The following is a 26,293-nucleotide window of genomic DNA, read 5'->3' as shown; positions in this document are numbered from 1 at the left end:
AGAGAGAGGTTCTCTTTCTCCCATGTGGGTCCCAGGGATCAAATTCAGGGTGTCCAGCCTGGCAGCTAGTGCCTTTAACTTCTGAGCCTTCTTAGAGATTTTTTCTTTTTTTCTTTCTAATTTTAAATTTTATTTACATGTAAAGCTGCTTTACTCCCTTGAGATGCCTGGTGTCGTGGAGGCCAGAGAGGGAAGAGTTGGCACCTTGGAGCTGGTGGTTGTGAGCAGCCACGTGGGTGCTGGGAATTGAAGCCAGGTCCTTTGAAACAGTCGCCTCTGCTCTGATCTGATGAGCTATTACTCCAGAGCCACGCGAGAGGCTCTTTGAGTGAGTGAGTCTCACCCTGTCCTAAGTGACGTAAACTCCTTAGCTCACACCGCTGCTTCTCCTCAGATCCCAAGGGCTGGGGTTATTGATAGGAGCTTCTATGTCTGCCTTGCTTTTGATTCAAAAAATGTTTGTTTGTGCTCAGCCTATGAGTGCTGGTATCTGTCCTCAGAGGCCAAAGGCGTCAGATGCCCCTGGAGTTGGATTTAACAACAGTTATGAGCCTCATGACATAGGGACTGGGTACTAAGAATCAAGGGTCTCCTGCATAATCAGTTTACACCCCTTGCTGCGGAGGCACCTCTCACTGTTTGGCTGGCTGTTTTGTTTTCTTTTGAGACAGTTGTCTCAGCTCCCGGTAGCTTCAGCCCGGAATGTAACCTGTGGAGGATGACCTTGAACTACTGATTCTCCTATCACCTCCTAAATGCCAGGATTACTATAATGTGCTACCCACCCACCTTGTCTTTCTCTTGCTTGAGGCAGGATCTTTCTTATATTTCGGATTCACTGTGTAGCTAAGGATGACTCTGAGTTTCTTAGTCTCCTGACTGCCTATGCAGTACTGAGACTGCAGGGGTGCAGGGGAAAGCCTTGTTTTTTAAAGCCAGACTATCTACAGAGCCCTGGCTGTCCTGGGACCGACTGTATAGACCAGGCTGCCTCCTGAGTACAGACATGTGTACATGGCTATAATGGGCATAAAACCCTACTGCTTTCTTCTAGGTAAACATGAAATTGAGTTTGAACTTAAATATTCAGATTTTCATTATTGTACTTAATAGTATCTTGCATTTTCTGCAAGTTAACATAGTACATACTGTGCTGCCTGTTTTGGCTGGCTTATTAGTGTACATATAATTTATACATAAAGGAAAGGTTACTCTGTTTTTTGAGGTACGGTCTCACCGTATAACCTGTGTTGGGACTGGGACTTTGGTTCAATGGCAAAGTGCTTGCCTAGGCACTGGATTCACTCATTAGCATAGATAAATGACAAAGTAAATACAATTTTTTAAAAAAGAAAACCCCTTCAATTTTCATTAACAGTCTAGTTCCTTTTTTGAGTTTTGTTTTGTTTTTTGAGGACAGAGTTTCTCTGTGTATCCCTGATTGCCCAGAAACTTATTCTGTAGACCACACTGGCCTTGAACTCAAAGAGATCTGCCTGCCTCTGCCTCTGCCTCTGGAGTGCTGGGACTAAAGGAGTGGGCCATGTCTGGCTGAGAAAAGCTTTAATGGAACAGTTAGCAAACCACAGGTTTAGGTTCACGGTTGAACAGATTTTTGTAGATTTACAGTTTTGATAGCAACATCACAGTTGGAATCTATCAGCAAAGATATTGTTGTCTTATTTCTTGTAGGTAGCAAATTTCTGTCTGTCTGTCTGTCTGTCTATCTCTAGCTCTCTTTTCCTCTCTCTTTCCTGGCTGCCTAGACCTGCTGTCTCCTCTAATGCTGGGATTTAAGGCCTTCATTCTCCGGCCACTCGGCCAGCTTCTAAAGGAATGGTTTTCCTTCCTGGATTATGTCCCATTGTTTGCTCTACTGTAGTTTACTTATTCATTTATGACTCAGTAAGACAGGTAACTTTTAGACTCTTAATGTCAACAACAACCTAATTATTCTTTTCTTTACACAAACTGTAGTATAGAACTGCTCTACCTCCTTAGTTCTTTTGAGAAATTCCTTTGAAGTCTAGATTTAAAATAATATAGTTTAGAACCATTAATGTAAACAAAAGTCAAGTTGGGTGTGGTGGCGCATGCCTTGAATTCCAGCTCTTGAGAGGCAGAGGCAGGCTGATCTATGTGAGTTGGAGGCCAGCCTTGTCTACAAAATGAGTTCCAGGATATCCATGGCTACACAGGAACACTGTTTTAAAAAAAAAAAAAACCAAAAAATAAAATAAAATCAACAAATAAAAATTACCAATCTAAAGACGGCTTAGAAAATTCTTATATTACAAAAAGGTATATAAATGCTATATCTAGCCAGATGATGGTGGCACATACCTTTAATCTCAGCACTTGGGAGGCAGAGGCAGGTGGATCTCTATAAGGACAGTCAAGGCTATATAGTGAAAGTCTGTCTCAAAAAATGGAACAAAACAAAACAAAACAAAAAACAAACAAACTGTTATCTTCATAAAATAAAGAAATGAGGGGAACAGTTTTTAATTTTTGTTTATTTTTATTTATTTTAAAAGATTTATTTATTTTATGTGTATTAGTTTTTGCTTATATAAATATATGTATGTGCTGGTACAAGAGGAGGCCAGTAAAGTATGCCAGATTTCATGGCACTGGATAGAGGGGTTGCCAGCTGCCCTGTTGGTGCTGGGAACTGAATCTGGATCCTTTGGAAGAGCAGCCAATATTCTTAAACCACTGAACCATTCTCCAGCCCTTTTAATTGTGTGTGTGTGTGTGTGTGTATGTATGTGTTTTACTAGGGATCATTTTGTTTTATTTTGTTTTTTAATTAGGCAATTATTACAGCTTACGCTCCCAGCATGAGAAAGCAGCTTTGTATTTCCAGAGAGCCCTAAAGTTGAATCCTAGGTACCTTGGGGCCTGGACACTGATGGGGCACGAGTACATGGAGATGAAGAACACGTCTGCAGCTATTCAGGCTTACCGGTGAGCATGGGGGGTGGGGGTGGGGGGTGGGCAGGAGTGAGCGGATCCCATTCCTGCAGTGGTGGGAGCTGCTTGTTGGTCTCTGTGCTGCTAACTTTAATTCTTTTGCCATGTAACTGGGCTGTTTTGTCTGTTTTTTAGACATGCCATTGAGGTCAACAAGAGAGACTACAGAGCTTGGTATGGCCTTGGGCAGACTTACGAAATCCTTAAAATGCCATTTTATTGCCTTTATTATTATAGACGGGCCCACCAGCTTCGGTAAGTTGGTTACTGGACAACGTGGGAAGGGTTGATAGGACACTGTCTCTTTCTCTCTCCCTAAAGGGTATGGCTTAGTCATTTTTACTTAGTGTCTTCTACTAATGAGTTTATAGGATAATGATAAGCATAAAGTAAAGTAATTAAATGAGGTGTTTTGTTGAAGAACAGTCCAAGCATAGATTCGGAATAGCATGGAAATAGTAGAGACTAATCTTTGAGTTGAAGACTTGAGGGACTAGTAACATCTTTGGTCTGACAATGTTACTCTTTTTCATAGTCCCAATGATTCTCGCATGCTGGTTGCCTTAGGAGAATGTTATGAGAAACTCAATCAACTAGTGGAAGCCAAAAAGGTACCTCAAATTGTAGCCTAGAAAATTTGAGCAGAAATCTGCTGTTTAAAAGGAGCTTGGGTTGTATGTACTGTGGTTTTGTTTGTTTGTTTGTTGTTATTGTTGTTTGTTTGTTTTTCTATATTCTGTTCTATGTGTAGCAAAAAGAATATTTTGTAGCTACATAATATAAAATGAAATGTAGGTTGAGATTGTCAGTATGGATGTCTTCATGTAGCCTGGAACTATCACCATTAGGAGATACTCCTCATTCTGCAAGCCTGCATTTCTAGAAGGCTCGCATGGCCTCAGCACTAATGTGATGAATTGTTGCACATGCGCAGTGGTCTGAGGCGTCTGTTCACTCTGTTCACAGTGTTATTGGAGAGCATATGCCGTGGGAGACGTGGAGAAAATGGCTCTTGTGAAGCTGGCCAAGTGAGTGGATGCTTGGGGTGCTTGGGCCGGTTCTCCTGGGGCGGTGGTCAGCGGGGTGTGGAAATGCTGGCTCAGCAATTGAGCACCATTTTCTTTTCTTTTTTTCTCCCTCAAGTAGTAGACAAACCCAGAATCTTATCCAGGCTAGACACGGATGAGCCTTAGACTCTTGACTGTAGAGAGTGCCACTTCACCTTGCATTGGAAATAGATTTCCTATGAGGCAAGAGATGAAAAATGAATTGAAAAAGACAGGACCGGGCTGGTGAGATGGCTCAGTGGGTAAGAGCACCCGACTGCTCTTCCGAAGGTCCGAAGTTCAAATCCTAGCAACCACATGGTGGCTCACAACCATCCGTAACGAGATCTGACTCCCTCTTCTGGAGTGTCTGAAGACAGCTACAGTGTACTTACATATAATAAATAAATAAATAAATAAATCTTTAAAAAAAAAGAAAAAGAAAAAGAAAAAGACAGGACTGGACTAGCAGTGTGGTTCAGTGGTTGAGGACTTGCCTGTGTGCATGGGAGCACTGCTCAAAAGTAGTCAGTCATTTGGTATAGTTTTTTGGTTTTTTTTGTTTTGTTTTTTTTTTTTGGTTTTTTTGTTTTTTTTCGAGACAGGATTTCTCTGTGTGGCCCTGGCTGTCCTGGAACTCACTTTGTAGACCAGGCTGGCCTTGAACTCAGAAATCCACCTGCCTCTGCCTCCCAAGTGCTGGGATTAAAGGCGTGCGCCATCATGCCCGGCTAACATATTTTAAATTTTGTATGTGTGTGCATGTGTCTGGAGGTCAGTTCACTCCTGCCACTGTGTGGGTCCTGGGAACTGAACAGTTGATAGGCTTGTCTTCAAGTGCCTTTATCTGCTGATAAGGGCTGCCTTACCAGCCCTTTAACAACTATTTTTGTCTTTGGTGGTGGTGGTGGTGGTGGTTTTTTGGGTTTGTTTGTTTTGTCTTGAGACAAGGTCTTACTCTGTAGCACTGGTTAAGACACCTGTCACTTTATTGTTTATTTTTTATTTTTTTGGTTTTAAGGTGTTTATTGTAGGAAAGCGGAGAGAGGGAGAAGAGTAGAAAGTAGAAGCCGGCCATGGCCACGTGGAGAGAAGGGAGAGATAAGAAAGAGAACAAGACCCTAAGAGAGCTGTCACTCTTTTAAAAAATGGATTATTTAGGAATCTCATATCATGCAACCCAATCGCACTCACCTCTCAGTCCTCCCGTGTCTGTCCTCCCTCCCCATGACACCCCCCACCAAAAAAAATTTATTTTTTCTGTTGTCCATATACTCATTGGAGCCTCATCAACTTGTAATGGCCAGTCTCTGGCCAATGTAAGCCAAGGTAAGTTCTTCAAGAAAGGGTTTCTTTCTATAGCCCTGGCTGTCCTGGAACTCGCTCTGTAGACCAGGTTGGCCTTAAACTCAGCCTGCCTCTGTGTTATTGAATTTAGCTCCTATACTTGGTGGGCACTGACAGTCCTTTGGGTCTCAATGTGTTATCTATGTTAAAATTTACTTGTTTACCTGTCATTTCTGATTTTAATTACATCTTTACTTTTTAGTTTCTGACTTGCTTTGTGGCCTGACTTATGTAAAGCTCAATTTCTTTTGTAGGCTTCATGAACAGTTGACTGAGTCAGAGCAGGCTGCCCAGTGTTACATCAAATACATCCAAGATATCTATTCCTGTGGGGTATGTGTCAGAGCACAAGAGCCTTGTCACAGATGGGCTCCTGTCACCTCGGTCACGCCTGCTTTCCTTATCTAGGAGACCGTGGAGCACTTGGAGGAGAGCACAGCCTTCCGATACCTGGCCCAGTACTATTTTAAGTGCAAGCTGTGGGATGAAGCTTCAACTTGTGCCCAAAAATGTTGTGCATTCAATGATGTGAGTATTAGATTTTAAAGGGTTTGGGTTTTAGGCCGAAATAGATGGTCTTTACCATGGTGGGTAGAGCTTACTTTGACCTGTGGAAGTCATCTGTGAAATAGTACCATTTTTGAAAAGGGGGCAGAACTCCTTTTATTTGTAAGGAATGATCTGAACAGTATTTTAATAATCATTTTTTGAGATTAGCACTGAATATATTTTGAAACAGCTGTGACTTTGTTTCAGACCCGGGAAGAAGGTAAGGCCTTGCTCCGCCAGATCCTACAGCTGAGGAACCAAGGGGAGACACCCACCTCTGACACGCCGGGTACCTTTTTCCTCCCTGCCTCACTGTCTGCAAACAACACTCCTACACGCAGAGTTTCTCCACTCAACCTGTCTTCAGTCACACCATAGTCGACTACCCTCACGTCAGCACATTGCTAGACCAATATCAAACCTTACCTGCAGTAAAGAGCAGTCACGTCTGTTTTCCCAAGGACCTAGACAGAAACAGCCTGAGGGACAGCCTATGGAACCACCTTCAGAGGCAGGCAGAAATATGGTGGGGGAAAGATGGTCTTCTGCAGCCAGCTAGCAGTGCTCCCTTCTATTCAGAGTGGCAGGTCTTGGCCTTTCTAGCCACTCCCCCAACCCCCCAAGGAATCCCTTTTACAACACTTAACCAGCAGTGATGCCACAGAAGCAAGGTTTCGGCGCTGCTGAGAGGGGTAGACAAGAACGGAGCGAAGCTCACCATGCTTGGTGCCTGTCCTCTGCATGCAGGGAGCTCAGCTGTGACTTTCTTTTTAAAGACAGGGTTTCTGTGTATCCTAGCCTGTGGCCTTTCTGCCTCAGCCTCCCTAATGATAGCATTACAGGCGAATGCTGAGTGAGGCCTAACTAGAACGACCTTTATGTTACTGAGTGTACTGTTCGGATAAGAGATTAGGTTTAGAGTGGAGCTATCCATATGATCTTGTGTAGTTTTCCAAAGCAGCCTTCTAAAATCTTCCAAGTGAGTCAGTGAGTATGGACTGTGGCTCACATGAGGGCCAGATGGCCGCTGTGGCCATGCTAACTATATATATATGTGATGAAGCAACACAAGAAGAGAACTTCGTGGACATTATGGAAGCTTTTTTACTTCGGATTTTAAAGTCTCCAATTTGGTTTTCAACCTTATCTACAAGGTTGAAGAATTCACTGTGTTTTTCTAGGTTTCAGAGCCACTTGATGTCTGCTACAATGAGCTTGTGCAGTAGGTGCTATAGATCATTCTGTGGTTAGGAGCTAGCCTTCCTTCTCTTGTACTCAGAACATTTTACTCCCCATTTAATGGAAGGAACACTAACTGGGTGCCATGTGGTGGTGCATGTCTTTAATCCCATTTGGAGACAGGCAGGTGGGTGTTTTGACATAGCAACTTCCTGGCCAGACAAAGCTACCCAAGCCTCTTGGGTATCATTTAAAATTGTACTCATTTCCTAGTGTGCATTAGGCTGGTTCCCACTGCTGTTCCTGTCCAAGGGTCTAACAGGCCAGATGGTATTTATATCAATTTTCTGTCCCCCTTTTTATATTTTTCTAAATTTGGAATCCAAATAAAAGCATAAACAATGTCTTTATTCCATATAATATTTGTGCATGAAAAAAAAAACAAGATTACATAGGTGATTATAATACAATAATTCTGAATACAGTTCTGGGTGTATGCTGAAGCTTAAAAGAGACTTATCAGCTAAGCAGCTGACCAACCTCAGGGCAACAACCATGCATCTTCATCCCCACAACTTTAGTATTTTTTGCCAAAGGGAGATTTGAGTAAAGGAGAGTGCCGTGAGCGCAAGATCCGCGCATAAGGGCTGCTGTCTGTTGAGCTTTGGCAGGTAGGTGTTCGGGGAAGTAAGTTTCGCAGGAATGGTTTCTTTCCTGGGGGTTGATGATTTGGTTGCTGGTTTTCCTGGTTTGCTCCCAGCCGCTTTTTGGCAGAGGCTTGGCCTTGGAGCTTTAGCACAGTGTGATACTGCTCAGCAATGCAGGCTGCCTTTTTCTGAAGGTCCAGTTTCACTAGCACCATGTTATTCTGCAGCTCAGCCAGGGTCTGGTTCTAAGAACATTAAAAGTTAGAGAAAACATAATTATTGGGTATGCCATGTTTAGTTTAAAACATACATTTATCATTTAAGAGATCAGGTACCATTAGCAATGAGAAATGCCATAGCTTAGTGGTAGAGTGCCTGCCTGCTTAGCATACAGAAAGCCCTGGGCTTTATATGACATTAGCTTTATTTTTTCACTGGTTCTTCTCTCCCTCTCACGTACACACTGGCTAGGCTGCCCTCACCTGCTTGATTAAGATGTCATCACAGTTGGTTAATGCTTGACGAAGTTTTCCTGCTCCGGTGCTGTGGCAACAGGCTCTTTCTGCTGACTGCAGAGACTGTCCTAGTTTCTGGAGCTCTGTCCGTAGCAGTCTTATATTCTGAAAGAGTAGAAATCAGATTGTGGCCAAAATCAATCAACAGCCATTTGAAGACAGACTTAAGGAAGCCGGAGGCTGGTGAGCTGGCTTAGCTGGTGAGGGCACTTAGCACCCAACCTCGACAATCTGAGTTACATCTAGGACCCACATGGTGGGAAGAGAGAACCGTTCTTCTGGCTTCCACATCACTACATACAAATAAATAAATGTAAAGCAGAAGGCTTTCATTCCTCAGACCCTTGCAAAAAGAAAAACGCCTTATTCTCATTTAAACCCCTGACACAGGCCTTTGAAAGACATTAAGGTTAAATACCTTCTGGCCCTCCTCTAACTTCTTATCCACATCAATGGTGAAAGGCTTGGCTGGGGGTGGCGGTTTTAACACTTGCTGATACTTGTGCAGCTCTGAGGGGAGAAACACAGGACATATAGATAACACTTAATGCATGGGTTTTTCAGCTTTGGGCTTTAACAGCAGCAGAGTGAGATCTGGGTAGATATGACCCAGAGGTGGAGTCAGGACTGAGTTTGAATGCCAGCTTTCCCTCGCCCACTCTCACTGCTGGGCTTCCTGCCTTCCTCACCTGCAGTGGTAGAGCTTAACTCTGTTTTGCATTGCTCTAGTTCAGCTTTAACTTCCTGGAACTGCTGAGTGGAGGCAGACGCTGCCAGCCTCTGTGACCGCCGGAGGAGGGACAGCCCCCCTGACTGTTGTGCCGCTGGCTGCTGTTTGGCTTCCTGCAACAGAGTTTCTAGCTCTTCAATTTTTTCATCCCGCTCCTAAGAGGGAAGGAGAGAGCACAGTTGTCCAGGGTCAGACAAACGCCAGAGGACCAGACTAAAAGAACCTAAGCATCCTGTCCGTACCATTCACGCTGACGTTAGCCTGCAGCACACTTCATACTGAGCTCATCCCTCAACTTAAACTCAATAGCTGCACGATACTAAGGGAACCTAATAAACATTAATTATAGTATATACTACTGTTCTTTCTAGAGTTTATAAAACTTAGTTTGAGGCTGGCCAGAGCGACAATAGTGAGACCCTATCTCAGAAACCCATAAGATGCTGGCAGTGGCGGTGGTGGTAGGTAGTGTGTGCCTTTGTCCCAAGCACTTGGGAGGCAGAGGCAGGTGGATCTGAGTTACGGCCAGCCTGGTCTACATACAGAGTGAGTTCCAGGACTTTGTTTTTGTTTGGTTGGCTTGGTTTTTCAAGACAGAGTAAAAGTAGACATTTGTTTGCTCTGACCCAAATGATGGAAGCCGAGTGGCTGTTGAGACTGGCCAGGATAAACTCACCTGGATCTGCTCTTGGTAGAAAGTTGTCAGTGATTCCTTCAGGATCTTCAGTTTCTCCTCGTACAGTTCCTCCATCAGTTCCTTTTGGTTGTCCAAACGCTCACTGTCAGAAAGTGGTAGTGAGGATCCTGAGTGAAGCTGGAGAACAGAGCCTACACCCCACTGCTGTCCCTGTCACAGGGGCTGGGCTAGCAGTACCTGCACCACTGCTCCCGCTGTTGCATCTGTTCCACCATTTCGTTGCAAATTTCCTCTCGGAGCTGTATCTCCAACTGCAGCTTTTCTTGTCGTTCTTTTAAAAGTAGCGCTTTCATGGCTTCCACCACCTGGAGTAGTTCCTAGAAGACCACACCTATGAGCCCCCCTGCACTTTTTAAAAAGCCCCATATCGACCAGGACACCTTGTAGCACATGTCCAGCCACCAAGCTGCCACAACCGAACTGCCTTGTGTCCTCACCTCCTTGCCATACACGGAGACGTCAGCTTCGTCTTCAGGACTGTCCTCAAGGTCTGAGTCGGCCTTGTCCTCTTTCTCTAAGCCAGGGCCAACCTGAGGACTGTGCTTCTTGATGAATGAATGCAGGGATGGGATTCCCAGATGCACAGGTGGGGCGTGCACAAGCTGGAAGGGGAAAAAAAATCTCAATTGACTCCTTAACTAGAGCTATTTGTTTTTATTTTTCGAGGCAGGGCTTCTCTGTGTAGCCCTGGATGTCCTGGAACCCACACTCTGTAGACCAGGCTGGCCTCGAACTCAGAAATCTGCCTGCCTCTGCCTCCCAAGTGCTGGGATTAAAGGCATGCACCACCACTGCCCGGCTCCTAAGAGCTATTTTAAGATTGCCAGTCCTGCGGGGTGGTAGTGGCTCATGCCTTTAATCCCAAGCACTCCAGATGCAGAGGCAGATGGATCTCAGCCTGGTTTACAGAGTGAGTTCTAGGATAGCTGGACTACACAGTGAAACCCTGACTCAAAAGACCAAAAAAAATTGCATCCAAGGAAAATACAATCATTATGTGTATAGCTTCTCACCTGGCTGGCTAGGGCTGAGAATTTGGCTGCATGAAGAGTCTCGTCATATGTAGATGCACAGGGATTCACATTGACAATCATACAGGAACGACCTCGACCTGTGAAGAAGCCTTGGAACACACGAGTCAACTTGCTGTCACGGAAAGGAATCAGGTTCTGCTTTGACCTTGTACAGAATCAGATAAAAAGCATTGTGAGTATAAGTGCAGCCTTTGGCAGGGTGTGTGTGTATCCAAGCACCACCCTCAGGGCTGACCAGGAACTGAGCAAAGGGCCAGGCCCAGGCCACCGCAGCCTACAGCTTACCGGTTCTGCTGATTCTGTCGCAGGGCAGCAATACAGCGGCCCAGGGTGTGCAGAGAAGTGTTAATGTTCCCTGCCTCCTTTAGCCGCTCACCACTTTTTTGATGTTTGCAGCGCTCAGAGCCAGCCAGGTCACAGAGTGACAGTCTGGAGTAAAGCATAGGAGCTGATGTAAGGAACTCATAGTTTGTTCTATAATTCCTCTCTCTAGGGAAGGGCCCTTCCAAGCTGTTTATATCAAAAGAAGGGAAAGAGCAAATTCCTTTGAGAAGTTCCCTTCTGCCCCCATAACCACATGGCCAAGATGATCAAATTTCTAAGTGGGGAAACTTACTCACTGATCTTGGGCACTATATCCCCTTCTCCCTGAAGGTGCAAGATTCTGATTGAGAAGATGCTGTGACTGAAAAGGAAAAGGGAAAAATTACTCTATAACTTCTATGATCAGGTGGAAGGCTAAAGCTATCTAGATACAGTCAAGAGTCAATTCCCACAGCAGACCTGCGGCTGGATTGCTGGTTCATGTGGGTGCTGGCAAAGCTCTGGTTCTTGCGACCCACTTTCAATAGTTTCCAGGCTTCCTCAACATCACGAACATGAATCCAATTGAGATCTGGAGCCAAGAGAGTAAGGTGGAACACTTGACCCCTCCTCTCATTTCCCCATGTCCCTCCAGGGTTCCTGCCAACCTCCTCTACCTTTGCATACCTTTCACGTAAGGATTGCCGTTCTGATCCTCACACAGCCGAAGTGTCTGTCTCTTATGCTGATGGCTAGGTGGTTCTAACAGGTCATAAAGCAATTCATTGTAGATCTCAAAGAAGGAGATCCAGACAGAGAAGCGAATGTCTGCTGGAACACTTACTGGGACAGTGTCTGGTTGTGCCCATAATTGACTTGTTTCTGTGAAAAAACCCAATATATACATGTATGTCATTAACCGTGGAGAATCTCATTTTGCTTTGGTCTACAGAAACTTAGAAAGATGGCATTTTAGTTGCAGTCTTTGATTTATACCACTTACAGCTGTTGGGAATAGGGAGTAGGTCATATCCCCCCCCCCCAACCCCGATTGCCCAGCATAGAGCTCACTCATGGTACACACCATCTAGCTGGCTGCTGCTGGTGAACTGACTGGTGGAAGACAGCCCAGCAACGCCACTGTCAAAGCTGTTGCTGGCACCTATCCGACTTTCAGTGTGGACACGTTTCTTCACGGAGGTGGACAGCTCCTCCTAAAGGGGCACAGAGAAAAGATAAGCACTAATCTTTTCTAAAATCTGTACTATTTATCCCAACTTCCTGAGCACTTCACCTCTTGGAGGCCTCCAATTAGCAAGGACAGCTTCTTCATTTCCTCCTGTCGAATCTGCTTGCTGTCTAGCCAGATTACTTCATTGGACAATAAGGGCTTCAGGTCAGGTGTCGGATGAAGCTGGCCCTGGAGACTATTAAAGATGAGAGCCAGGGACTGGGGCAGGATCCCCGCATCCTTACTAGTACCTGGAATAATAGCAATGGGATCTTTTACTCAAGGCCTCAAAGGGAAAGCCAACGCTAAGTTGCCAGGCAACCCTGCTGAAGCTCACTACTGACCTTGAATGGTGTACGTTTTCCCCGAGTTGGTGACTCCATAGGTGTAGATGAGCCAGTTCTGCCCTTTGAGCACATCCTTCACCATCTCCTTCATGGTCAGATTGAAGAAGGCCACCTGTCCCACTTCTGGCCCAAATATCTAGAAAGAGACCGATCTCTCAGAAGCCACACTGTTTCTGCCCTCCGTCTCCTGGACCGGACGAGTAGCTACAATCCTCCCTGGAGCCTGCTCAAGCAGGCTTTCCTGATGGACTCCAGTTGTTCCTAAATGCTAAAGCCTCCATCGCCCCGGCTAGTTCAGTTCATCCTAATGAAACACTTAAGGAATGCTGTTAAGTGTAGTGCTGTGCACACACACGGGGTTGTACAGTTGGGTGTAAGCATGGGTTTGGAGACGGTAGATCCAAATCTCAGCTCTGTCTTTACCACTGAATAGCGCTATAGCTTCAGCAAAATCCCCGTCACTGCAATATGTGCCATCGTATTCTTACCAGGGAGAAGAGTAATAGTAATAACATCAGTGGTATCTCATGTACATAAAAGTATCCCACACACTGACTAGCACATAAAAAGGTCTTAAAATTACAGATACAGACACGTAAAGAACCCACACTCGAGTAGAAATCTTTTAAAGAAGAAATACATTTCCTAAATGTTCGTACAGCAGTATTGCATACCTGGGAAAAGGTAAATTTGTGAGTGGCCTGACCAACTCCCCTCTCATTACTCTTCAAGGCAAAGGAGTCTTTGGGTGCCTGCAGCACAAGGGTTTCTGTATTCTCAATGCAGACGCAGCCCTGGAAAGGTAGAAAGCAGGGTTTACCGAGTAAAGGAGCACTCCTGGGAGCCTCTCCTACTACAACCTTAAATCCACCTTAAATCCTACCTGATCTTCCTGTCGGTCCAACTCTGAAGTCAAGAATGGTCGAATTCGAAGGTAAACTTTCACCTTCTCTGAGGTGTCCTCCAGTAGAGCCTGTAACAGATTCTCGAGTTAACCTGTAAGCCAGGACAAACAGCCTAGATCCTAGGAAGCATGCTTCTGCTCCCTCATTCCTCAGTAAGCGTTAAGTGGTCCTGTGCAGCCATTCTTTGGTTCCACATCATTCTAGCACACATGAATTCTGTTACCCTTCCCTGTCCAACACTGCCCTGCAATCCTGGCTTTCCTGAGTAAGAATGAGTTGTTAGAGGCTGGGCATGGTGGCACACACCTTTAATTCCAGCACTTGGGAGGCAGAGGCAGGTGAATTTCTGAGTTCAAGGCTAACCTGGTCTACAGAGTGAGTTCCAGGACAGCCAGGGCTACACAGAGAAACCCTGTCTCAAAAAAAAAAAAAAAAAAAAAAAAAAGTTGTTAGAAAATCACCATATACTAGGTATGATGGCATGTGCTTTTAATCTCAACACTCAACACTAGAGAGAGGGGGATCTGAAGTTTAAAGCCAGCCTTGACTATAATACTATCTCGAAATAAATATTTTATTTATTTATTTATTTATTTGGTTTTTTGAGACAGGGTTTCTCTGTACAGCCCTGGCTGTCCTGGAGCTCACTTTGTAGACCAGGCTGGCCTCGAACTCAGAAATCCGCCTGCCTCTGCCTCCTGAGTGCTGGGATTGTGTGTGCCACCACACCCGGCATTTTGGTCTGTCTGTCTGTCTGTCTTTCCTTTTCTCTTCTCATTTCTTTTTTTTTTCCAGAGCAGAGGACGGAACCCAGGGCCTTGCACTTGCTAGGCAAGTGCTCTACCACTGAGCTAAATCCCCAACCCAGTTTTGATTTTTCAAGACAAGGTTTCTCTGTGTAGTGCTAGCTGTCTTGGAACTCATTTGGTAAACCAGGCAGGCCTTAACTCAGAGATCTGCTATTTCTGTCTCCCAAGTGCTGAGATTAAAAGTATGCACCACAATGCCCAGCTTTACCCTTAATTTTTTAACTGATCTTTCATTTTTTCAGGATTACTGGCTTTTGATCTCATACTACCTTGTATAAACAACTGTTAGCTGAAGATACCACTTTCTGCCCCTAAGCCACTCAACTCCTTTACCTGCTTGTCCTCCAGAGAGGCAGAGATGACAGAGCAGTCTGACAACAGGTCCTTTCGGACAACAGATCTCAGATCTGCAGCTGTGGATTCTAATATGGGAGAGTCTACAACATCCTCATCAGAGAGTAAGCCCGCTGGCGGAGAAAGGATCCGGTGAGACATGACAAGCAGAGTCAGTCTATGTCTAAAAAGAGACAAGAGTAGATGGGTAGAATATTAATACACAAAACCTGCAAACCTGTAGGTTAAAAACAGGCACCTGGTAAGGGGTGGGGTGGGATGCCTAGACTATACACCACTATCAGCTAAGGGGAAGAGAATGAGAACTAGTACAGCCGGAGGCTGCATTTCTGAAGGTAAGTAGGCACGGAGAGATACCTAGTTCTAAAGCAGAACGGAAGGCCACGCTCTACAGAGGTGGTCTACAGGTCCGCCAGCGAGCGTGTTTTAGGATCCCAAGGGTACTTTTCCAACCTTATTCCAAAGACCACGAGACCTAGAGAATTATGGAAGACACAGGAGCCTTCTACGGACGCGCAAGCAGCAGCTGATAACCGGGGCTCCAGCCCAACTTCACTCACCCGAAGACTGTCTGCCTCGCCGCTTCTCTGATCCCAGCTTCTACCCACCCGCGCAGCAAGACTCCTGCGGCTGGAGAGCACAACTCCGCCCACGAGGAACAGCTTTGTTCCTCATACAATGTTTTAAACTGCGCGCTGAGCTTGTCCGGCCAATCAAAAAGCAAAGCCTGAAGGACCCAATCAGCAGAAGGGAGGAGGCAGAGCCTACCGGAAGACCGTTTGCTTTTAATGTGGGTCCGGGTTACCAACTGACACTTCCATGTTGTTCATCCTGGTATTCTTGTCGCTTAATTCTAAATCTAGACGTTTCTTTTCTGAGGCTTCAGCCGCAATCCCTTGTCCTTTATTAGTTAAAAAGCAGATTTTTTTTTCCTAGAGGAACTTCGCTTCTATTAGGGCAAACTGACCCACCCACATTACCCACGAGGCACCGCGAACGGATTCGCACTGTGTTTCCCAGAGTTCCCCGCGTCTGTCGCCAACGTTGAAGACGTCGAAGCCAAGATGGCGACCGGGACAGGCAGTGAGTATCGGCCCCCCTTTTATAGTCAAGGCCTTTGTAGAGTTGAGACTAGCATCCCAATTCTCAGGCGTGAAAGGCGTGGGAGGAGTGGGTTGTCGGAGAGCGCAGAGCTCAGAGATCTGCCTTTCCTGTCGCTTTCGGGACCCCCGCCTGGGGTTTAACAGTGTTGGGAGGAGACGGAGGCTGCGGAGAAACAGCCCGGGAAGCCTTTGTGGGAGGGCTAGGCGCTGCCTAGGGTAAAACGGAAAGGCAGAGTGAAGTGGCCAGCGACTCTGCTGTTTATCTAACCGAGCGGTGAGGAGCAGTCGAGGTGATATGTTAGCTGTAGGCTTTTCCTGCCGCAGGGGAAAACGCGTCTCCCGGAGTTCAGCCATTTTTCTGCTTCCCCAGGGAACCGCTCTATATCCGACGGTTAGGGGGCGGGGCCGTATGTAAACAACTTTATGCAAAGTAGTAGGCCGGCAGTCGGAGCCCTTGGCCGCTGGGAATCGTGGGAAATAAGCCTGCGTTCAAACTGAACGTTTTAGAAGTGTTTTTTAAAAATGAGAACCTTATTACCTTTTTTTTTTTTTAACGTAACACTGCCTTTTTTGTTGTTGTTTTTTGGAAGCAGACCACCTTAAAGCCGTGGCATTTAAACAAGATGTTCTAAAAATGTGTATTCAATAAAAAGTACCGTAGCCAGTAATGGTGATATTTCATTGGAACGGTGAAAAAAAAAATCAAGATTTGTTGATAATAATTGATGTTAGTGGTTCACACTTGGGACGAGTTTGGAATGTATTTATTTTGAGACAGGCTACTATCGTGTGACTGATCCTGGCTGGACTGGAACTCATGCAGACCAGGCTAGTCTCTGCATCCTGAGAGCCGGGATTACTACTCCACAGTAGTCCTGCCTGGGTTGTTATTTTATATGAGGCGTTTAGCAGTTCTGGGGCTGAGGACTAGCTCCGAGGTTGTTTCTGAGCCTTCTGTATTTCCAGAGCACAAGCTGCTGAGTACTGGCCCAACAGAGCCATGGTCCATCCGAGAGAAGTTGTGTTTAGCATCTTCTGTCATGAGGAGTGGGGATCAGAACTGGTAAGGAATCGAAGATACCTGATTTCTTGAGCCATCAGATGTCACTGAGTGACTGAGTATCTTTCTTTTTGTGTTTTGTTTGTTTTTGAAACAAGCTTTCTCTGTGTAACTGGTTATCTTAGAATTCACTTTGTAGACTAGGCTGGCCTGAACTCAGAGAATGCCTGCCTCTGCCTTCCTAGTACTGGAATGTGCAATCAAGCTAGCCAGGACTAAGTATTTTTCACCTCAATATATTCCTTTCTTAAGTTTCGTTAAGCTTTATGGAGTAGTCAGCTTTACCAAAATACAAATTACATACCATAAAATAAGCTTGTGGAAAGGGAAAATATTGATGGTTTCTTCTATTTTCACAAAGTTGTACAGCCATCCCTCCAATTTAAGAAGTTTCTTTGAAGTAAATCTCTACCCTTACCTCTCCCTCTCTCTTTCCCTAGATTTGGCTTCCTCTAGGTATAATATGTAGTCTTCTGGAACTAGCTTTTGAGTCTATTAACATAGCACTCTCTTCAAGGTTTACTCCCATGTAACAGACATTACTAGTTCTTTTCTAGTGTTGGCCGGATAATCGTACAAACCATCCCTTCCATATCCATGGAGATTTAGTTCCAGGACCCTTGAGGGTATAGAAATGGTAGTAGCTCGATTCCTTTACATAAGATACCTCATATTTGCATGTAACCAACACATATCCTCCTGAGTACTCCAGATTATCTCTAGATTACCTAATGCAATGAAATAGCATGTAAGTGGTTTAGGGCAGAGGAACCTGTGGGGTGGTGACACTTTAGCAAGCCCCTACCTCCAAAAATATTTTACATTACAATTCATAGTGGTAGCAAAATTACAATTACGAAGTAGCAACAGAAATAATGTTATAGTTGGGGGTCGTCATGACTGAGAAACTGTATTAAAAGGAGGCAGCGTTAGGAAGGTTGAGAGCCACTGGTTAGGGAGTGTGTCTGTACAAGTGCAGACACGGCTGTTTGTTTGTTTTTGGGTATGACTGTAATGTCCAACCTAGGCTGAGGACATCCAAGAATGCACATCCCCTGACTCTAGACAGTCAGCTACATTACCTACACTTGGACTTCCACCTTTGGGCAGATGTGAATTGGGTCTTTGTGGACTTTGTCTTCAGTTCCGCGGAGGTCTCACCCAAGAAGTAGAGTCTCTGGGTCATGTGGTAGCTCCAGGTTTGTTTTTTTGGTTGGTTGGTTTGTTTCCTTTTTGAGAAACTGCTGAACCATTTCCTTTATTATTTTTAAAAATTATATATGTTTGTGTGTTGGGTGGGGGTTATGGGTACATGAGTGCAGAGTCCCCTGAAAGCCAGAAGAGGACATCAGATCCCCTGGAGTTGCAGGCAGATATGAAATATCTGACCTGACATGGGTTTGTAGAACAGATTTGGGCTCTGTGTAAAAGCAATATGTGCTCTTAACCCCTGAGCCATTTCTTCATCCCTCCAAATTTTGGAGTGGACATAGTAGGGGTGGAACTCAGAATTTGGTGCATGCTGAGTAAAGATTCTACTATCTTTTTAAAAAAAAAAAAAAAAAAAGACAGTCTCACTCTGTAGATCCGGCTGGCCTCCAACTCACAGAGGTCCTCCTATTTTGTCTTATAAGTGCTAGGATTAAAGGCATGTGCCACCATGCTCAGCAAAAAAAGGATAGCCCAGGCTGTCTACTGCTTCAGCATATCCCACTAGCTTGTGTCACAAGTTCAGACCTTGTTTGTTTGCTTGCTTGCTTGCTTGCTTGCTTGCTTGCTTGCTTGTTTCTTTCCTTCCTTCCTTCCTTCCTTCCTTCCTTCCTTCCTTCCTTCACTCCTTCATTCCTTCACTCCTTCATTCCTTCATGACAGGGTCTTACTTTGTAGCTGTGGCTGTCCTGAAACTCACTATGTAGATATAGATCAGGCTGGCCTTGAACTCAGATCTTCCTGTCTCTGTCTCCTGAGTACTGAGGTTAAAGGTGTGAGCACCATGACTGACTCAAACCTTGATTTCTTTTAGCTAAGCTAGCTTCAAACACCCTATGTAGCCTAGGATGACCTTGAACTCCTCCTGGTCCTGCCTTTACCTCCTGAATACTATGATTACAGGCATGCCCAGTTTTTGTAGTACAGATCAAACCAAGGTTTCACACATGCTAGACAGGTCCTCGGCTAGCTGAACTATAGCCCCATCCCTTATAAGTTTCTTTTTCTGCTTTACTATATTTCTTTATTTTTATAGTAGCTATGCTAGTAAGTCATCTCATTACAGATTTTCCTTATACTTGTTTGTGTAATTGCATGTGTGCATAAGTGTGGGTGGAGGTCAGAAGACAGCTTGCAGGATTTAGTTCTCTTTCCACCTTGTGGGTTATGGGGCTCAAAGTCAGATCTTCAGGCTTGGGGACAAGTGTCTTTACGAGCTGAGCCAACTTACTGCACCTTGGTTTTTGTCTTTTTAAGACAGGATTTGTCTATGCATGTAGTCCAGACTAGCCTAGATCTCAGTGATTTCCCCCTTCTAGCTTTCTGACCTGGAATTACAAATGTGAGCTATCACATCTAGTAGCTTATTGTTTGGGGGCTTTTGTATTTTGTGTCTCTGTGTAGCCCTGGCTGTCCTGGAACTCATTCTGTAAACCAGACTGGCCTCGAACTCATAGCGATCCACCTGCCTCCCTGAATGCGGGAAATAAAGGTGTGTAACAACACTGCCTGGCATTCTTAGCGTTGTTTTGATATGCATTTCTCTGATCAACTGTGTGTGGGATGAATTTCTTTTGTGTGGTTCCTGGGATCAAACTCAGACTGTAAGGCTTTTAGAATGAGCGCCTTTACCTGATAAACTATCTTGCTGATTTTTTTTTTTCTTTTTTCTTTCTTTTGGTAAGAAAATTTTATATCTGTACAGGCAAAGAGAAATTTATGGGGTATTTTTTTGTCCATTTTTTTGTTTGGTTGAATTTCTTTCAATAATTGCATTATATTTCTTTGTGTAATCTGGATCCTATTCCTTTGACTTTCTCCTTTTTGTATATTATCTTTATAGTTTTTTAAAGAAACACTCTTCTAATTACTTGTTTTACTTTTTATGTATATGTGCTTTGCTTGATTATATGTCTGTAACATATGTGTAAGCGAGAAGAGTGTACAAGATCCCCAGAACTGGAGTTACAGATGGTTTTGAGCCACCATATGAGTGCTGAGAATTGAGCCTAGATACTCTGGAAGAGGAATCAATGATCTTAACCACTGACTTATATCTTTCTAACCTGTCTTTATACTTTTTGATTGGTATTGTTTACAACACAAAAGTTTTGAAGATCTTTCTTTTTGATTGGTGGGGGGCTACCTGGAACTAACTATTGAACAGGCTGACCTTGAACTCAGTTACCTGTCTGCCTCAGCCTCCCAAGTGCTGAGATTAGAGACATGAGCTGTCAGGCCCAGCCAAAAGTTGATACCAGTTTAGTTTCTTCTATTGCTTTACTTGAGAATTGGCTGGGAGAATATGTTTTGCTTTTTTGTTTGTTGGCTTCTACTATTAAACATTATTTTTTTTTAAAAGAATCATTTATTTTATGTATATAAGTACATTGTAGCTGCATTCAGACACACCGGAGGCGGGCATCTGATCTCTTTACAGATAGTGGTGAACCACCATGTGGTTGCTGGGAATTGAACTCAGGACCTCTGGAAGAATGAACAATCAGTGTTCTTAAGCACTGAGCCATCTCTCCAGCCCAAAAATTATTTTTTAAGTCATCATTATTTTATGTGTATCAGTGTGTATAGTGCCTGCATCTATATATATGTACCATGTGTTTTTCTGGTACCTTTGGAGAACAAGTCATTGGATCCTCAGAGACTGGGAATTTATAAGTAGTTGTGAGTGCTGGGAATCAGACCTTGGTTATCTGCAAAAGCAACAAGTTCTCTCACCCACAGAACCAACTCTTCATCCCTGGACTGTTGTCTTGTTGTTGTTGTTTAAGTTTTTTTTTTTTTTTAAAGAGAATTATTTTATGTATATGAGTACACTGTTGCTGCCTTCAGACACACCAGAAGAGGGCATCAGATCTCATTACAGATGGTTGTGAGCCACCATGTGGTTGCTGGGAATTGAACTCAGGACCTCTGGAAGAGCAGTCGGTGCTCTTAACCACTGAACATCTCTCCAGCCTGTACTTTTCTTTTTTTTAACATATGGTTTTGGATATGGAGGTCAGAGGACATCTTTGTGAAGTTAGTTTTTTCCTTAGGTTCCTGGGATCAAACTCAGGTTGTAAGGCTTTAGGAGCAACTTTACCTGATTTTGGTAGCCCTGACCTGATGCCCTGATTTTTTTTTTTTCTTTCTCTTTTTTGCAAGAGGTTTTTTGTTTTTTGTTTTTTGTTTTGTTTTGTTTTGTTTTTTTGAGACAGGGTTTCTCTGAATAGCCCTGGGCAAGAGCATATTTTAAACTCTGTGTGTGTGTGTGTGTGTGTGTGTGTGTGTGTGTGTGTGTGTGTGTGTGTGTGTGCGCGCGCGCGCGAGTGCGTGAGTGCGCAAGCACGTGTGCACACGCATGAGCGCACATTGGATCCCCATGGGGCTGGAGTTACAAACTGTGGCATACTACCTAGTGTGGGTACTGAATTCAGATCCTCTGCAACAGCTTTGCATTGTCTTAATCACTGAGTGATTGATCGCTCTAAGCCATTTTTGTTCTTAAAACTGTCTGGCTCTATAGTCCTGGCTGGAATTTATCATGCAGTTGACCTTGACCACTTCCCAATAGAATTACAGACCTCCACTATGCCTGGTATTATTTATTTGAAAAGCAGAACCATAATCACATAGAATAGCCTGGTAGGTGTTGTCCTGCCTCAGCTTCTCAAGTTGCTGGGATTATAGATCTGTACCACCACAACCAGCCTACCTTTCAATTTTCTTAAGCCTTATAATCAAATAGTTTCTTTCTGAGACATTTTCATGGGTTGGTTGTTTGTTTGTTTGTTTGTTTTAAAGACAGGGTCTGAATATGTGGTCTAGTTTGATTTGAACTCACTATTGGCCCAGCCTGGCCCAGAAATCTTAGTGGTTCCTCATTGTGGAACCAGAACTTGTGAATCAAGGATAGCCTTGAATTTGATCCTCCTACCATACCCAGCTCAAATATAAAGAAAAATCTTTAGCTAGTGTGGTGTCACACACGTAAATATTACCCACTGGAAAGGGGAAGATAAGAGGATCAGGAAATCTAGTGTAGCCTGGACTACATGAAACATTTCCTTTAAAAAGAAAACAAGACCAAAAAAGTAAACCATACGCCAGAGATAAAGGTCAATTGGTAATTTACCTAACATCGTCAACCCTCTGGATAAACTAAACTGGATGTCAACTTGTGTTTCTGGAGTCTTATAGGAGGATGTTGAGGCAGGGGGGGTCAGAAGTTCTGGGTCATCCTTAGGTCAGGGCTTACTTGGATACTTGAGACTGACCAAACACAACAAAACACCATTAATTTTAACTATTGAGATGGACTTATACAATTTCAACACCAGTTAATTTTTTTTTTTCTGCAACTTTTGTCATTATGTGTATAGGTGTTTTTAGACTGGGTCTTACTCTATTGCTCTGACTGACCTAGAACTTGCCTGGTAAACTAGACTGGCCTTGAGTAATCTTCCTGTTTCTGCATCCAAGGTGCTGGGATTACAGGTATACATCTTCATACCTGCCCAACTGTTAAATTTTTCAAACAATTTTCTAGAGATATTTCTGCTTTTAAAAACAATCAAATCTGGTGTGTGTGTTTTTTTTATCCCTCCCAAATATAGTTGATATTTAACAAATCAAAAAGAAGGCATCACACCGGGCAGTAGTGGTGCACACCTTTAATCCCAGCACTTGAGAGGCAGAAGCAGGCGGATTTCTGAGTTCGAGGCCAGCCTGGTCTACAGAGTGAGCTCCAGGACAGCCAGGGCTACGCAGAGAAACCCTGTCCCGAAAAACAAAAACAAAAAAACAAACAAAAAAAAAAGTGTTTTAAAGTCTCATAATGAGGCTTAAGAGAGAAAGGGACTACTCAGAAGGAAATGAGAGCAGGGTGTAGGCTTCTCAAAAACCAGTCCTAAAAGAAAGCTATATTAAATATATGAACTGGTTTCTCAAAGGCCATAGAGCCAATTTCAAAACTTAATCCAGGCTGCCATATACTATAGTTTTGTCATATAGTATTTGCCTATGTGAGGCCCTGGATTCATTTAAAGATTCTATCATTGCATTTTTATTTATTGTGCATATGTGTGTGTATATAGGTATATGCAAACCACTGTGGTGGTGTGGGAGTTGGAGAACAGTTAGTAAGAGGTGATCCTTCTACCCTGTAGCTATAGTAGATATAGTAGATTGTAGGTTCTGGGGGTGGAGGCAGGGTCAGGCTTGGCAGCAAGTGCCTTTCCTTTACCTACTGGGCCATTTCACCAGCCCGAGTTGCTTTGTAAATAGTTGCGTCGTTTTCCATCATCAGGTATTCCAGAACTAGAGGTATGGCTGTGGGGGAGCACTTACCTAACATGTTTGTGAACCTCAGGTTTTTATTCTCAGCACTGAAAAGTAGGTAGATAGAGTTAATAATAAAGGAAAGGCATTCTAATACTTTAGTTGTAATTCTTTATTCTATGTGATCTCTAAACTTTGAGCTCAGTGTACCTCAAGGCTTTTCTCATTTTGTAGGGTATCAGTTAGCAGAGCAATCAAGCCCTTTGCAGAACCTGGCCGGCCTCCAGACTGGTTCTCTCAAAAAGTAAGTTATCAATCAGATTTTCTTTTATGCTCGTTGGAATATGAAATTGATTCTTTACCAGGTTTTGTCTTGTTGTCTACAAGGTTTTCAGTATCATGAAGGGGGAAAATAACTTAGAATGCTATAGGCTGGTTGTGCTGGTGCATGCCTGTAATTCTAGCAGTTGGGAGATAGGTAGGAGCATGTTAGCATGTGTGAGACCAGCCTGGTTTACATGCAGAGTTGCAAGCCAACCGGGGCTACATAACAAAGCCTGGAGGCTCGGTGGTTAAGAGCACCGCTGCCCTTCCAGAGGTCCTGAGTTCAAATCCCAGCAACCACATGGTGGCTCACAACTATCTCTAATGGGATCTGATGCCCTCTTCTGGTGTGTCTAAAGATAGCTACAATGTTATGTATATATATTAATTATATTAAATAAATAAACCTTTAAAACAAAAAAGAAAACCAAAAGAAACCATGGCCTTGGGTGTGGCTCAGTGGGTAAAGTTTTGGCTGCACAAGCACAGAGACTGGAGTTCGGATCCTTAAACCCACTTAACATACCAAGAAGCCGTGGCAGCCTGCCAGTTATTACACTAGCTGGAACAGAGGCAGTAAGTAATCCTTGGAGCAAGCTGCCTTTCTAGACTAGTCAAGACAATAAGCTCCAGTTTCTTTATGAGACCCTATTTCAAAGAATAAGTTAAAAACTGATTGAGGAAGACTCCCAGATTTCATCTTGGGTGTCCACATGCATGTGCACACACAAGTACCATACTAATGCATGTGTGCGAACATGTGAACACAGTAGGAGCTAGGGAGATGGCTCAGAATAAGAGCACTGACTGCCTTTCAGAGGACCCAAGTTCAGATCTCAGCACCCACATAGCAGTTCACAGCTGTCTGCACCCCCAGTTCTAGGGAGTCTGACACTCTTACACATGCAGGCAAAATATGAATGCACATAAAATATTCTTTAACATTTTAATTAATTTTTTTAAAAGTGAAAAAGGACTGGAGAGAAGGCTTAGTGGTTAAGAACACTTAATACTCTTGCAAAGGACTCGGATTTGGTTCCTAGCACCTGCATCTGGTGGCTTTTAAATAACTAGTTTCTGGGAATCCAGTACCTTCTCTGGTCTCTGAGGGCATCTTAAGGCAAATAGCACACATAAATTCATGCAGGCATACATACACAGATATAAATAAAAAATAAGATTTTAAGTAAAAGTATCTTAATATTTTAAATATAATAAAAATAAAATTTTAATTTAATAAAAATAAAATATTTTAAAATTTTTCCAAAATTAGAAACAAAAGAAAATGCCTTTTTTTTTTTTTTTTTTTTTTTGGTTTTTCGAGACAGGGTTTCTCTGTGTAGCCCTGGCTGTCCTGGAACTCACTCTGTAGACCAGGCTGGCCTCAAACTCAGAAATCTGCCTGCCTCTGCCTCCCAAGTACTGAGATTAAAGGCATGTGCCACCACTGCCCAGCGCCATTTAAAAAAAAAAAAATAGTAGTAGTGCTTGTGTGTACGTGTATGGAAGTCAGAGGCTAACTCTCAGCAATCAGTTTCATCCTGGGTTCTGGGAATTGAGTTCAGGTTATTTACCCACTAAGCCACCTTCCCAGCCCTAGACACACAGTGAGTCTCTTTAGAGGTAGGTAGGGTTTCACTATGTATCTCTGGTGGTCATAGAACTCACTATGTAGACCAGGCCAACCTTAAACTCAGAGATCCTTTGCCTCTGCTTCCCACCACGGCCAGCTAACGACACAATCGTGAATAGATATCCTCACTGAGACTTATTACTCTTTGTTGAAACTCTGAAAGTTTGTTTCCGAGCTTGCTTATCACATTTTTCTTTCTTTCTTTCTTTTATAGCATTGTGCTTCTCAGTATTCTGAGCTCTTAGAGACTACTGAGACTCCAAAGTGAGTATAAACCCAGGTACATCTGTTTGGTCAGGAAGGGTTCACTGTGGAAATATATCTTACTGGGTGAGAAAAGTATAGCAGATGTTATGATTACATGGTAGAAAGGCTCAAAGAATACAAGTGGAAACAAATGTCCTCTTACTTAAATTTGGATTTATTTTTTGTTTTCCACAGACGGAAACGGGGTGAAAAAGGAGAAGTGGTAGAAACTGTTGAAGATGTTATTGTTCGCAAACTGACTGCTGAGAGAGTTGAAGAACTGAAGAAAGTCATAAAGGAGACACAGGAGAGATACAGGTAGTTATCAGGTGATTTGGGAGGGGCATTGGACAGACATAAAAAGCTGACTTCTGGTACATACAAGATTAAGTTGGTGTTTATGAGTGACAGGGTCTCACTGTATAGTCCTGGGCTGGCCTGAACTCTGTCTGTAAACTAAGCTAGAGTCCATCACCCTCTGGTGGCCCTTTTAACCCTTTTAATCCTAGCACCTAGGAGGCAGAGGCAGGCAGATCTCTTAAGTTCAAAACTAGCCTGGTCCTCAGTGAGTTCTAGGACAGTCAGGGCTACACAGAGAAACTTGTTTTTAAAATACAAAAAAGAGGGCTGGAGAGATGGCTCAGTGGTTAAGAGCACCAACTGCTCTTCCAAAGGCCCTGAGTTCAAATCCCAGCAACCACATGGTGGCTCACAACCATCTGTAATGATAACTGAATCTCTTCTGGGGTGTCTGAAGACAGCTACAGTG

General features: G+C 43.7%; 3 protein-coding genes across 15 annotated transcripts in view; 2 read left to right on the top strand and 1 right to left on the bottom strand.

The window, feature by feature from the left end:
- The window catches only part of Cdc23 (CDC23 cell division cycle 23), a 23,402-nt gene extending 11,460 nt beyond the window's left edge, over positions 1-11,942 (top strand). The window contains exons 10-17 of one of the 2 annotated variants that reach the window (XM_006526084.3): positions 2,817-2,970; positions 3,112-3,231; positions 3,512-3,587; positions 3,943-4,004; positions 5,624-5,702; positions 5,778-5,897; positions 6,126-6,207; positions 8,989-11,942. In XM_006526084.3, the coding sequence (XP_006526147.1) occupies positions 2,817-2,970; positions 3,112-3,231; positions 3,512-3,587; positions 3,943-4,004; positions 5,624-5,702; positions 5,778-5,897; positions 6,126-6,207; positions 8,989-8,999 (704 nt within the window). In that variant the 3' untranslated portion in view covers positions 9,000-11,942. Of the gene's footprint in view, positions 1-2,816; positions 2,971-3,111; positions 3,232-3,511; positions 3,588-3,942; positions 4,005-5,623; positions 5,703-5,777; positions 5,898-6,125; positions 8,608-8,988 lie in introns of those variants that run through there. The other variant, NM_178347.4, reaches the window with a different exon arrangement.
- On the bottom strand, positions 7,013-15,666 carry Kif20a (kinesin family member 20A). Of its 3 annotated transcripts, none has more exons than NM_001166407.1 (19): positions 15,438-15,666; positions 14,649-14,832; positions 13,485-13,574; positions 13,276-13,395; positions 12,599-12,737; positions 12,318-12,505; positions 12,108-12,237; positions 11,711-11,905; positions 11,504-11,615; positions 11,337-11,405; positions 11,006-11,149; positions 10,700-10,865; positions 10,124-10,288; positions 9,864-10,003; positions 9,666-9,768; positions 8,949-9,144; positions 8,678-8,769; positions 8,227-8,364; positions 7,013-7,989 (listed from the first exon to the last, which is right to left on the bottom strand). In NM_001166407.1, exons 2-19 carry the CDS (start codon positions 14,808-14,810, stop codon positions 7,675-7,677), a joined length of 2,664 nt encoding a protein of 887 aa, NP_001159879.1. In that variant the 5' UTR covers positions 14,811-14,832; positions 15,438-15,666; the 3' UTR covers positions 7,013-7,674. The 3 variants fall into 3 exon arrangements, with proteins under 3 accessions (NP_001159879.1, NP_033030.1, NP_001159878.1); NM_009004.4 differs by lacking the exon at positions 15,438-15,666 and adding an exon at positions 15,230-15,354; NM_001166406.1 differs by lacking the exon at positions 15,438-15,666 and adding an exon at positions 15,027-15,257.
- Brd8 (bromodomain containing 8) overlaps positions 15,427-26,293 on the top strand; it is a 26,253-nt gene continuing 15,386 nt past the window's right edge. For 4 of the 10 annotated variants that reach the window (NM_001289606.1, NM_001289607.1, NM_030147.3 and 1 more), the window contains exons 1-5: positions 15,427-15,752; positions 16,739-16,835; positions 23,556-23,625; positions 25,493-25,542; positions 25,720-25,842. In NM_001289606.1, coding sequence (NP_001276535.1) covers positions 15,734-15,752; positions 16,739-16,835; positions 23,556-23,625; positions 25,493-25,542; positions 25,720-25,842 — 359 coding nt within the window. In that variant the 5' untranslated portion in view covers positions 15,427-15,733. The remainder of the gene's footprint in view (positions 15,753-16,738; positions 16,836-23,555; positions 23,626-25,492; positions 25,543-25,719; positions 25,843-26,293) is intronic. The other 6 variants (XR_003952546.1, XR_003952545.1, XM_006526355.4 and 3 more) reach the window with 3 other exon arrangements.

This window comes from Mus musculus, chromosome 18 (assembly GCF_000001635.26).
Source record: "Mus musculus strain C57BL/6J chromosome 18, GRCm38.p6 C57BL/6J".
Lineage (NCBI taxonomy): Eukaryota > Metazoa > Chordata > Mammalia > Rodentia > Muridae > Mus > Mus musculus.
Note: the sequence above shows the minus strand (reverse complement) of the source record. Positions and strands in the feature narration are given on the sequence as shown.

What these genes read in the sequence shown, in the direction of transcription:
- Kif20a (NM_001166407.1), bottom strand. Translation starts at nt 14,810, where the DNA reads ATGTCTCACCGGATCCTTTCTCCGCCAGCGGGCTTACTCTCTGATGAG. An exon ending in GAAAACGTACACCATTCAAG is followed by an intron (nt 12,506 to 12,598) that starts GTCAGTAGTGAG and finishes CTATTATTCCAG; the next exon opens with GTACTAGTAAGGATGCGGGG. An exon ending in TCTCCGTGTATGGCAAGGAG is followed by an intron (nt 10,004 to 10,123) that starts GTGAGGACACAA and finishes GTGGTCTTCTAG; the next exon opens with GAACTACTCCAGGTGGTGGA.